The sequence below is a fragment of the Galeopterus variegatus genome, unplaced genomic scaffold (genome assembly GCF_000696425.1).
Source record: "Galeopterus variegatus unplaced genomic scaffold, G_variegatus-3.0.2 Scaffold4245, whole genome shotgun sequence".
NCBI classification, from domain to species: Eukaryota; Metazoa; Chordata; class Mammalia; order Dermoptera; family Cynocephalidae; genus Galeopterus; species Galeopterus variegatus.
The window spans coordinates 111,955-124,607 of NW_007730356.1; the positions used below are offsets into that span (position 1 = coordinate 111,955).

Sequence of the window (12,653 nt, forward strand, 5' to 3'; positions counted from 1 at the left end):
CCTCATTTCATTGTGTTGTCTAGCTGAATTTTCTTGTATCTCATTTAGTTTCCTTAGAATTATCACTTGAAATTCCTTGTCAGACATTTCAAGGGCTTCTTGTTCAATACGATCTAGAGCTTGAGAGTTATTACTCTTCGGTGGTGTATTTTCTTGATTTTTCATATTTCTGGTATCTCTCCTTTGATGTTTAGTCATTGTGGCAAGGGATTTCACAGTCCACTGGTTTGACACTGTTGTCTGGCTAGGATTCTGCTGGGGCTGCCAATTTGGCACAGCTGCCTCAGTGTCTGCTCAGTCGCCTGCTGGCACCTCAGGCACGAGGTCACCTCGGGTCTTGGGCCCGTCTGAGGAGGCACCTCTCTGGTTAGCGCACACTCGGCCGGGCTGGGGATGGGGTCCATTGGTAGTGAGGCCTTCCTGCTAGGTTGTGTGCTGGCACCATGGCACGTGTGGTCTCCACAGGACTCGGACCTCTCCTGGGGGGGCACCTCTCTGGTCGGCGCACCCTCGGCCAGGCTGGGGATGGGGTCCAGCGGCGACGAGGCCTACCTGCTAGGTCGCACGCTGGTGCCACGGGGCGCGTGGTCTCCGTGGATCTTGGGCCACTCTGGCAGGCTGCCTCTCAGGTCCTAAATTAGAATTTTATTTAAACGAATAATTTTTCAGTGTAAATACATCCCACATATTACATGGAAAATCTGAAAATTCTGATTTAACTGAGTGTCCTGTCTTTCACCTGGCAACCCTAAACCAGCAGTAGTAGTTCATTTTAAGCTTTGCTTTACATTTGTCCTCTCACTTATATTCATTGTTATTATGTAGTTATATAACATCATAATTTTTCCATTTAAATAATATACCTTATTTCATAAAGTCTCAGTTGCCATTGATTGTAACACACCATTATTTTATTCACTAAGAGAGAATGCCAACAATTAAACTATGATAGAATGCCAAGATGTCATCAAGTGTAAGATGCAACAAAGAGACTGAAAAATATTCCAATGATGTGAATTAGATCAAGGAAAAACTCTGTTTAGTGCTTCTCATGTAGGCAGCTTCTACCTACTCATAAGGCTTGTCCCAGACAGAATTTAAAATTGATGCTGTGAATTTTTGAAATTAGCTGATTTGGTTAGTGGAGTTACCAAATGTCTGTTGTTATAGGTGGCCGAGCAGATCCATATGGATCTTGCACTGACTTTCCTGCAGATTTCAGCCTGAGGCTGAAAGTGAATTTTGAGCAGAGGTTAATCCATGGGTTGGTTATAATTCCTAGAGTAGTGCCAACTCTAAAGATGTAGAGCAGTTATCAGAATGCAGTTTTGAGGTTTCAGAGGCCTAGAGTAGATGAAATCCTAATTCTAGGTTCAGCGTCTTCTTAAACTCCTCCCTCTTGATATGGCAACTGATTGAAGTATGTAAGTGAAAGAGATCAAGAGGAAAGTTTACCTCTTGCTCATTAGATGACTTCAAGATACTTGTTTCTGTGATTTATTCATTTATTTTAAGATAAGTTATTACTCTGTCATATCATAGATTCCAGTTTTAATATTTTAATTGGTAAGAAAAGGGAAGAATTTAGATAGTTCTTTTTTACAAGGATCTGTTTGCAAAGATCAATAATAGAAAAAACGGGGCCGGCCCGGTGGCGCACTGCTACAGTGCGCCACTTGGGAGCGTGGTGGCGCTCCCGCTGAGGGTTCAGATCCCACATACAGACCGGTTCCTGCTCACTGGCTGAGCGAGGTGCGGGAGTAACACCGAGGGTTGCGATCCCGTTGCTGGTCCCGGTCCGGTACGGGCGCAACACTGAGGGTTGCGATCCGTTGCCGGACACGGAAAAAAAATAAAAATAAAAAAAAAAATAGAAAAAACACCAAAATCTTTGTTTTATGTCCACTTTTGCCATTAAATTGTGTGATCTTTGACAAGGAACATCTGAGCATATCAGTTTCCTCACCTATAAAAGCGCTGTGTCTCTCTCATGGGTTGAGGTGGCTGTCCTTGTGGTAAGCCTCTGTACCTCCCTGGATGCACCTGTGTCTGTGCTGAGCATATCCCCATTTTGCCTCTCTCCATGTTTCTGTTTTTCTTGTTCATCAGTGTTTACTCAGTTTCTTTTCATTTTGATAGCTACCGTTTTCATATACTTAAAAGCATGCTTATATTTTAAAAAGAAAGTATAATACTAGAAAATGTCACAATAAGAAAATTGCACATTCATCTTGATATAGATATGCACGGATTGGGTTTTCAAGGTCAACACATTACTACAGAGGCGACCACATAAGTAACCTCATCTATTAAAAATAATAACCTGTAAAGCCTTTTTTAGCAGTATACTTCTAATAATGAAAAGGTTTTTTCTGATTATATCATTAATACATGCAAGTCATTGTATTGTGCAATACATTAGAATAGAAGGAAAGTAAAGGTCATCAGAAATCCCGCTATCCTGAAACAGACACCATTAGTGTTTTGTTGACCATCCCTTTGTGTGTGTGTGTGTTATTTCACAAAAATGGGATCATAGCATACTAACTTTATTGTGGACAGTTCTTATCCCTTCCTCCACATTAATAACCTCTCCCTCATACCTGCCATCAGGTCACTCATATTAACAAGCGTGTGTTATTTCACAAAAATGGGATCATAGCATACTAACTTTATTGTGGACAGTTCTTATCCTTTCCTCCACATTAATAACCTCTCCCTCATACCTGCCATCAGGTCACTCATATTAACAAGTTAGTTTGTATCTCTCCATATTTTTTTCTCTATCAGACAGTCCTGTGTGATACACACACACACACACACACACACACACACACAATTAGAGGGTCTTTTTGTCTTTGATGTACAAAAATGGAATCATAATATACATACTTTTCTAGTAATGTGTGAGATAAAAATACTGTGTCATGATTTAAGAATGTCTGTGTATCATCTTGTAGACCACATTAGAGCATGCAAGGCCTGAAGAGCCCAGCTGGGATGAAGATTTTGCAGATGTGTACCATGACCTAATCCATTCTCCTGCCTCTGAAACTCTCCTAAATTTGGAACATAATTATTTTGTTAGTATCTCAGAACTGATTGGCGAAAGAGATGTGGAGCTGAAAAAATTACGAGAGAGGTATTTCAGATTTCTTGCATTATCATAATTAAATGTTACATTGTCAAATATGATGGCCTGCAGAACTTGTTTTTATTTTTTATAAAATTAAAGAATAAAGTAGAAAAGTAATTTTAACATTGGAAATTTATTTTCTTGTATGTTTAAATATGTAATTTCAACTGGAAGGGTCCTCGTAGGTTTATAAAACTTCTCAAGTGATTTACCTTAATAAATTATGCTGGCCTTATATATTCTCGTTTCTAATAAGAGGAATAGATTACCTCTGTTGAAGGTTTGCTTTGTTCCAGGCACTGTGCAAAGCGCTTTGGATGCCCTATCTCATTTGATCTTTACCACAGCCCTAACTATTATCAATCCCACTTTACAGATGAGGAAACTTTGACTTAAATAAGTTAAGTAACTTGTCCAAGGGCAAGCTGGAATTTGGAACCAGGAAGTCTGACTTCAAAGCTTCTAACTTCTATTATGCTGTCTCCCTATTCAGAATCTCCTTATTGCCCTGCTCAAACTAAGCCCATGGTCTCTTTCAATTCATTTTGTAAGCTTATTTACATTAGAGAAAAAAAATATCACTAGTATTGTTTCAAGAAATTTTAATAAGATTTGAATTTATTCTGTATGGATTACTTAATAGAGTATGCAACCAATGCTTTTATAATTCGGTTTTTTTTTTTTTGGTTTTTTGGTTTTTTGTTTTCCAGAGTAAGTAAAAAACTGCCAGTATTATTTATTTTAAAGTGTGGCTTTCCTCCTTGTAATTCTATAAATGGTGAAATGAATTCAGGACATACTCTTCCTTCTAGATAATCCATTTTATAAAATTTTTTTTGTTGAATTCCTATTTGTCTTTTTTTTCCTCACAAGTAATTTGCTTTTTTTTAGCAAACCAGATTTTAGGTGTTTCTTTAAACTTTAAAAATGGCAATGATACTTTTTATCCACTAGAGGGAACATGTGTAACGTAAAATATTACTATATATTTATATCTGTTTGTATTTTTAAATGTTTTGCAGTTATTTCTGTTCTAAATAAAAATCTCACTTGCAAGATCTTCACCTGACTTGTAGTAATTTTAAAAAGTTAATGGGGTCACCTACATTAGAGCTAAGTGGGGATTAAATGATATTGAATATTTAATAGCAGAAGGTGTATGTAAAAATGTGTATGTATAAGTTGTATGAATGAGTTTCATTTATCTCATATATAAATATCTTAATCAGTTATAAATAAGAATAAGTTCACTTTTAAGAGCAATTTACTTAAATTAACAAGAACCATACTAAAATCCTTGTAGTTTTTGTCTGTTTCATTCTTTCCCAGTTTGAAATATGTTTTAGAGCAAACTTTAAGAGCAATTTACTTAAATTAACAAGAACCATACTAAAATCCTTGTAGTTTTTGTCTGTGTTTCATTCTTTCCCAGTTTGAAATATGTTTTAGAGCAAACTGTTTGCAAACTATCTTGCATATTACAGGATAATTTTTAATCTGAAAATTTTTATATGAACTTATTTATTGAAATATAACATATATACAGAAAAGGCAAAAAACCGTGGGTGGCTCAATAAATTTCCACAAAATAAGCATATCCATGTAGTCATCACCCAGATCAAGAAATAGCATAACTTCAGCACTTCAGAGCCTCCTTTATGTCCTTCTAGTCACTACCTTTTTCGCCCCCATAAATAACTATTATCTGTACTTCTAACACTATTGATTAGATTTTTTCTGTAGGAAAAACTGTTTTTAATTTTTGCTCATTATTTCTTTGGATAAATGAAGAAAGTAAAACTATAACATGTCTTCAGACTATATTTTACATTCCTCTATAAAGGTAATTTTGTGACTTAATCACATTTTGACTCTTGACTAATTGGCAGCTTCTGGATGTACTTTAACTTTTAGAAATTGAAGTCACATCAGTTTATATACAAATAAATAGAAAATCTGTTTAATCTGAAATTGCAGAGCGTCTTCTTTGAAGAAATTTGCATATGAAAAGTGGTCTGGAATTCTAAACATTACCCATGGTGATTGAAAGGTGACTTAGATTTTGACTGCTTTCATTTGTGCATTAAATTTAGATTGAAATTTAGCTGCACAAATGATATTGTTGCTATTTTTGACAATATCATCATTATTTTCACATCTTCCTTTCCAAGGATTCAAAGTGCTTTCTGGATATTATTATAGCTGCTATTCCTGGACATATTTCTATAAAATAAAAATTTTGTTTTCACGTTACAGAGATCATTCAGTGAATCTGAAGTGGTCATATACCTTGAAAGTTTGATGAATATATCTGATTTGCTTATTTATGTTTTAGACAAGGTATTGAAATGGAAAAAGTGATGCAGGAATTGGGAAAGTCACTGACAGATCAAGATGTAAATTCACTGGCTGCTCAGCATTTTGAATCCCAGCAAGTAAGTGAAATACAATGACTTAGATACACAGTTGCATTTTCCTTTACTTATATTATTTCTGTAAAAAAGTTAACCAGTTGGTGCACTGTCTCTTTTAGGACTTAGAGAATAAATGGTCAAATGAGTTAAAACAATCAACTGCCATCCAAAAGCAAGAGTATCAAGAATGGGTGATAAAACTTCATCAAGACCTAAAAAACCCGAACAACAGTTCCCTCAGGTATGAACCATGTATTGTTCTTATTCATATAAATGTCCATTGTTGGTAATGGTTTTTTTTTTTTTCATTTGCTGTAAAATAATTGACCTTTTTAGTTGTATATATGTTTAAGTTGCCAGTGAAAATTCAAGATAAGTTTATGCTTCTTTTAACACCTTTTGTGTTATAGGCTTTATGTGGAATTATTGGGGGAGAAGTGATTGGTTGGTTCAAAATAGTGATTTCCCCCCTAGAACTTTAGCTTTTTTGTAAATATTCTAGGCACTTGCACCTAAATACCAAGTACTATCTCTTCTTTCTGTAAATTGGTTTCCACTCAGTGCAATAAACATTGGTTGAATACCAAACAGTCTTTAAGCAGAAAAAGAAAAAATACCTTGCTCATGTGGAGCTTATATTCTTGAGAGACTAACCTGTAAATAAAATGATACATATAGAATGATATGTGAATAGAAGCATGTACAAGGTATAGAAATAGTATGGGGATCTTTTCATAATTCATAACTTATGGTACCTATGGTCTAAATACATTATGTTTTGCATATTACCATAGAGCTGACCATGCCTTTGTTATTTCCTAACTGTATACACATATGTTTGAGAATTTCTTTCTTCTTCTAAATCCTAAAGTATATTCAACTGGAAATATACTGAGTACAGTATAATAATCTTATTTCCAGAATATGCTAGGATATGCTGTAAACATTTTAAAATAGCATTTTACTTGTGTAATGTCAGTCTCTCCCACTAGTCTTGCCTTGAAGGCAAGAATCATGTCTGTTGTTGTTTTGTTTTGTTTTTTGCTGTTTTATGCCTAGCTCTTTGCCAAGTGTGAGGTCTTGACACCGACACATAAGACATGATCAGTAAATGTTTATGGGATGGATGGATGGATGGACAGATGGATTGATGATCATTAAACTCTTTACCTGATATCTATATTGCCTCTTATCTAAATATTATGATCTTTCATTTGCCTTATTGTTTTTGCCAAACTGTTGGTTACAGTCTGCTAGAGACCATTATAAAGTTTTTACTTTCCACCAACCTTTAAAATGACAGTGAGGGTTGACCCCGTGGCGCACTCGGGAGAGTGCAGCGCTGGGAGTGCAGGGGCACTCCCGCCGCGGGTTCGGATCCTATATAGGGATGACCGGTGCGCTCACTGGCTGAGCGCTGTGTGGATGACACCAAGCCAAGGTTTGCAATCCCCTTACCAGTCACAAAAAAAAGACAAAAAAAATTTAAAATTAAAATGAAAAATAAAATGACAGTGAAGTAAAATGGAATGGAATGGAATAGAATAGGGAAAAATATCAGAATGCATCAAGCATGAAGATTTCTATAAATGAATGTGTGTATAGAGCCAAAACATAAAATATACACTGTATATTATAGTGAAAAAATTGAAAGTCACTGATCTAAGGAAGCAAAGAAAGCCCCTTGCTTCAAAAGTTATCCCTCACTTTGCTGCTATAGTTTCAGTAATCAATCTGTACAATCAATGCCATTATATAAACATTAGCTTCTAACTGCTGTGTCTTTGAAAGGAAAATATTACTAGGAAAGAATATTTTTACCATTACTTTGTTAGTTTGCTTTCCTTTTTGATAGGTGTTTCCTTGGATAGTGGAAACCTGTTTTCAACATAACTATTTGTAAAACCCTTATACAAGATTGATAAAGGTTGTATTTTATTTTTATTTACTTATTGTTGCCTTTTTTTATGTCAGCTTTATTAGGGATAAATTGCATAAAGTAAAATTCATCTGTTTTAGATGTACAGATTGATGAATTTTGACAAAATTAGTCATAAAGTCACCTCAATTAAGATACAGTATTTCCGTTTTACACTTTCATAACAATCCCCTTTCTCCTTACCCAGCCCCTGTGAGTGTGTCTGATTTCTGTCCCTGTAGTTTTTATTTTCCCAGAATGTCATATAAATGGACTCAAACTGTGTGTAGCAGTTTGTGTCATGCTTCTTTCACTTGGCATAATTTTTTTGAGACTCACTCATGTTGTTCCATGGAAGAGTGGTTCTTTATTATTACTCAGTAGTATGCTGTTACCTGTTTGTTTATCCATTTACTTGGTGATGGACATTTGGGGTATTTTCACATTTTGACAATTATAAATAAAGCTGCAATAAACATACATGTACAGGTGTTTGTATAGACATATATTTTTATTTCTCTTGCATAAATACCTGTAGGAGTGCAATTGCTGGGTCATGTGGTAAGTATATGTTTAACTTCATAAGAAACTGCCAGACTGTTTTCCAAAGTGGCAATAAAATTTTGCACTCACACCACAATGTATGAGGTTTGCACATGCTACACATCTTCATCAACACTTGGTATTGCTATTAGTCATTCTAGCATATTTCATAGTGGCATTTTATTATAATTTTACTTTGCATTTCCCTGATGGCTAATAATGTTGAACATTTTTATGTGCTGATTTTCTGTCCATATCTCTCTTCTGTGTTTTCTTAGTATTCAGTTCTTTATATAGTCTGGATACAAAAGTCTGTCATCAAATACGTGTTTTACAAATACGAGGGTAACTCAAAATGTTCATGGAAAAATGGAATTAAAAGATAATAGGAATCTTTCCATGAACTCTTTTGAAGACCCCTTGTATTTTCTCCCACTCTGACTTGTCCTTTCATTTTCTTAATAGTACCTTTCAAAGAGCGAAGTTTTTCATTTTAATTAAGTGCAATGTATCAGTTTTCTATTAAAAACCTAATTTTCTCAGAGTAGTTTTAGCTTCACAGCAAAATTGAGATTTACCACTAACCCACACATTATCAACATCCCCAGCAGAGTGGTGCATTCATCTCAACTGAGAAAATCATAATCATCCCAAGGTCATAGTTTACATTAGGGTTTACTCTTGCTGTTGTATATTCTATGGGTTTGGACAAATGTATAGTGCATTTATCCATTATCGTAGTATCATGCAGAGTACTTTCACTTCCCTAAGAACTCTCTGTGCTCTGCCAATTTATCAATTTTTAAATGGTTTGTGTCTTATCTAAGATATCTTTGTCTAATCCAAGATCACAAAGGTTTTCTCGTATGTTTTCTTCTAGAAGTTTGATAGTTTTAAGTTTATTTTATAAATATATATGACAAATATCCACCAACATATATATGTATGTATTATGTTGGTCTATGATATTTTTTCTTACAATATCTTCATTTGTTTACATTCATCAGGGTAATGGTGGCATTTAAAATGAGTTGATCTGTCATCGTCAATCTGATGTCATGTTTTTACTTCTAGTACAGACTGAGTATTCATTACCTGAAGTGCTCAGAACCAGAAATATTTTGGAATTTGGATTTTTTTGGATTTTGGAATAATTGTAGAATATGTACATACCTGTTAGTCAACTCTAATCTGAAAATCTGAAATTTGAAATGCTTCACTGAGCATTTCCTTTGAGTGTCATGTCAGCACTCAAAATGTTTCAGATTTTGGAGGATTTTGGATTTTCAGATGAGGGATGTTCAACCTGTATTTCCATTTGTTTTCTCGCTCTGCTGAAATTCCATCTGTTTTCATGTGTTGTGTACTTTTTCCACTAGATCTTTTAACATATTAATCATAGTTATTTGACAGTCCCTTTCTTTTAGTTTCGATATCTGGATCATCTCTAAGTCTGTTTCTGTTGATTGCTTTATCTCTTGACAGTATTGTTTTTTGTTTTTTTTTTTTTTTCCTGAATGCTGGATATTGTACGTATTAGAAAAGAGAAGTTGAGGTAAATAGTATTTATGTCCCAAAATGAACAGGCCATTGGGCAAATCTTAGCAGTTGAGCTGAGTTGGGTTTTTGTTGTGTCTTCATTTTCTACAGTAGTAGGCTGCTGCTACTTTGTGCTTAGAGAAGGACTTGGGGTTCTAGAGGGCTTTTCTCTGTCATTCTGCTCCATCATCAGCTTTCAGCAGTCTTTGTGTGCCTGTGCTGCAGAGATGAATCTCCCTTTTGCTCTACCTCCAGCAATAGACTATTCTTAATTATTACTTGGTGCTAGCCTCACAATTGAGGATTAGGACAGGTCACTTCATCCAATGTTGTCCAGCTCTGTTGTCTTTGTCCAGCTCCAGTCTTAGATAATCTGTGTGCATCTGGGCCTTGGATATGGGGCATTTTCAGTATTTCTGCCTGTGCCCACAAGAGGGCTCTCTAGTCTCCTGTCCTCAGTCTTTTCTTGGAGGCACCTAGTGGGGCGAATGGAAAAGAGTTTGCAAATGCATGTGCCTGTGACTCCTAACTATTCTAAACTGGCATGCTAGGCCATGCTTGGCCTTTAAGAATCTGTTAAAATTTTAGCTGATTTCTTTTTACCCCCTTGTATGGCAGCAACCTATTTCTATCATGCTCTGAAAGAGGAAACTATACGTCCTGTCTCTACTTTGAGGGGCATGTCACACTTTGAACTTCATTTTATTTGGTTGCCTTGTTACCTCAAACCTCTGATGGGTTCCAGAAAAGTTATGATTTTGTAGCTTATCTGGCTTTTAAGTTGAATTTACTCTATTTACTGTTGAAGTCAGTTAGTGAGACTAATGAGGCTGTTTAGATTAACCCCAAAAATTTAGTCAGGGGAATGGATGACTGTTACTAACTTTTATCATCTTCAGCATACCATGAAATATGAATTGAACAGTTGTACAGTTATAGCTCCTCTGTGGAAACATTTTCAGGAAATATAAAGAGCATAGCGGAGCAAAGAGAGAGGTTGTTTATTGGGAGGAGAATGTTGGAAGTAAAAAACAACAACAGGAAATGGTAAAAAAAAAAAAAAAAATAGAGTGTGTGTGTATACATGAAAATGAGCTTCATCTTTTTTTATTATTATTTATTTTATTTCACTTTTTAATTTTTAATTTTCATTGCTATCACTTCACCTGTTTTCTGATTTTTCGTAGGACTAGCCCTGGTATAGTATGTATTATATATTTTAAAATATAATGTGATTTTAAAATAATAAGTTAATCACTTCATTTAATCTTCTCTTAGGCAACTAAAGAAATATTAAATGGTAATATATTAATTGATATAATGATTGAAAGGAGTAATTGGCATTACTTACTGTGAGAAAATGAAAGAAAATGTGGGAATTTTAGAACCTGTTGGTGCTTATGGTCTTAACTTGTCACCATTGATTAAGGATAAGTTTAGGAATAAATTAAACAAGGATTACTTTCAGCTGTTCAGTTTTCTCTCATTTCAACATAAAGCTTACTTTCCTTTAAGTTTTTGACAAGCATACAAAGAAAATATATCAATAATTTTATTAATTTCAGTGAGGAAATTAAAGTTCAGCCAAGTCAGTTCAGAGAATCTGTAGAAGCAACTGGAAGGATTTATGAGGAACACAGAAAGTTAGAAGAAAGTTTTACCATTCACTTAGGTAAGTATATTAATTTTTTGTAATTATAAATTATTGTAACAGTTGAAACTTTTCTTATGCTACATGAGAAAAATCCTTAGCATATGAGTACCCATGTTATTTCTAATTCCAGATTGTGTTCTGCTCCAAAAAAAGCCTATAGTTTGTTGGCTATAAGTTTTCTATTTTAGAAAGATTAAATTGTAATAGTTATTAAAATTGAAAGTTGCAAGGCTCATCTTTAATTATTATTTGTAGCACAGATTTATCTGGATTCTTGCCAAAGAGATTTGTATCCTGTTATACCAGACTTTTGCAGCTATTTAAGTGCATTTCTGGGACTGTTACCTACCCCCAGGAGCCCAGTTGAAGACCATGCATAATTTGAGATTGTTGAGAGCAGATATGCTGGACTTCTGTAAACATAAAAGAAATCATCGAAGTGGTGTGAAACTCCATCGGCTCCAGACAGCTCTATCACTTTATTCCACATCTCTCTGTGGCCTGGTTTTACTGGTAGATAATCGAATTAATTCATATAGTGGTATTAAAAGAGGTGAGTTAACATAATACCTTATTATTTCATTAAATTCTCCTTGTAATACTATTCTCACAAAGAAAAGAATTATGGAAAAACTGAAAAATAATTTTAATCACCCTAATATTTTTGTAGACCAAACAACAAACATACCCAGGTATAGCTGTTTTAGATTTGTTTCATAGTTTAGCATTGGTAGAAGGCTTTATGATATTTAATTTTTCTTGAAATTCTATAATATGTTAAATAATGCACTTATAGGATCCTTATTTAAAGGTAAAACAAAAATTAATAAAGATATAAATGTATTTTTCAATTTAGAAATAGATCCTGGCTCTATAAATTTTAGTTTATCTGTTTTTTGGTTTTTTGGTTTCTTTGTTTTTTGTTTTTGATAACCTATGTGCTAGGTAAAATTCTACTTTCCGTCTAGGTACAACGCGCTTTTTATGATTGTCTGTAAATTTTTGAATATATAAAATGTATTGAATTATTTTTTGAAAAAATTCTGTTTTTGAAAGAAGCTTGAATAGAGTTTATTTCCTCTCATAAACATAAGAGCTTTCATGCATTTTGTGGCACTTTTTGGGATAGATTATGATCAAAAAATATATATATATTTTTTGGAGGCTGGCCAGTATAGAGATGGAGCCCTGGACCTTGGTATTATCAACACGATGCTCTAACCAACTAAGCTAACAAGTCAGCCCCCAAAGTATCTATTATTTAAAGGAGACTTAGAATTGTATTAAAATTTTCTTGCCTGTTAATTATTTACTTTTTTAAGTGATTGAGAGATTAAGTTTCTGTTCAAAACAAAACTGCCGTACTCCAACTTAAGACATAATTATTGAGGGGCCGGCCCAGTGGTGCACTGCTACAGTGCGCCGCTTGGGAAGCGCGGCAGCGCTCCC

At 34.6% G+C, this 12,653-nt stretch overlaps 1 protein-coding gene across 1 annotated transcript in view; it reads left to right on the top strand.

Moving 5' to 3' along the window:
• Positions 1 to 12,653, top strand: part of LOC103602660 (chromosome unknown open reading frame, human C12orf4) — a 54,959-nt gene that overhangs the window by 12,155 nt on the left and 30,151 nt on the right. Inside the window, exons 4-8 of the mRNA XM_008587084.1 lie at positions 2,961 to 3,142; positions 5,472 to 5,571; positions 5,670 to 5,791; positions 11,116 to 11,222; positions 11,560 to 11,757. Coding sequence (XP_008585306.1) covers positions 2,961 to 3,142; positions 5,472 to 5,571; positions 5,670 to 5,791; positions 11,116 to 11,222; positions 11,560 to 11,757 — 709 coding nt within the window. The remainder of the gene's footprint in view (positions 1 to 2,960; positions 3,143 to 5,471; positions 5,572 to 5,669; positions 5,792 to 11,115; positions 11,223 to 11,559; positions 11,758 to 12,653) is intronic.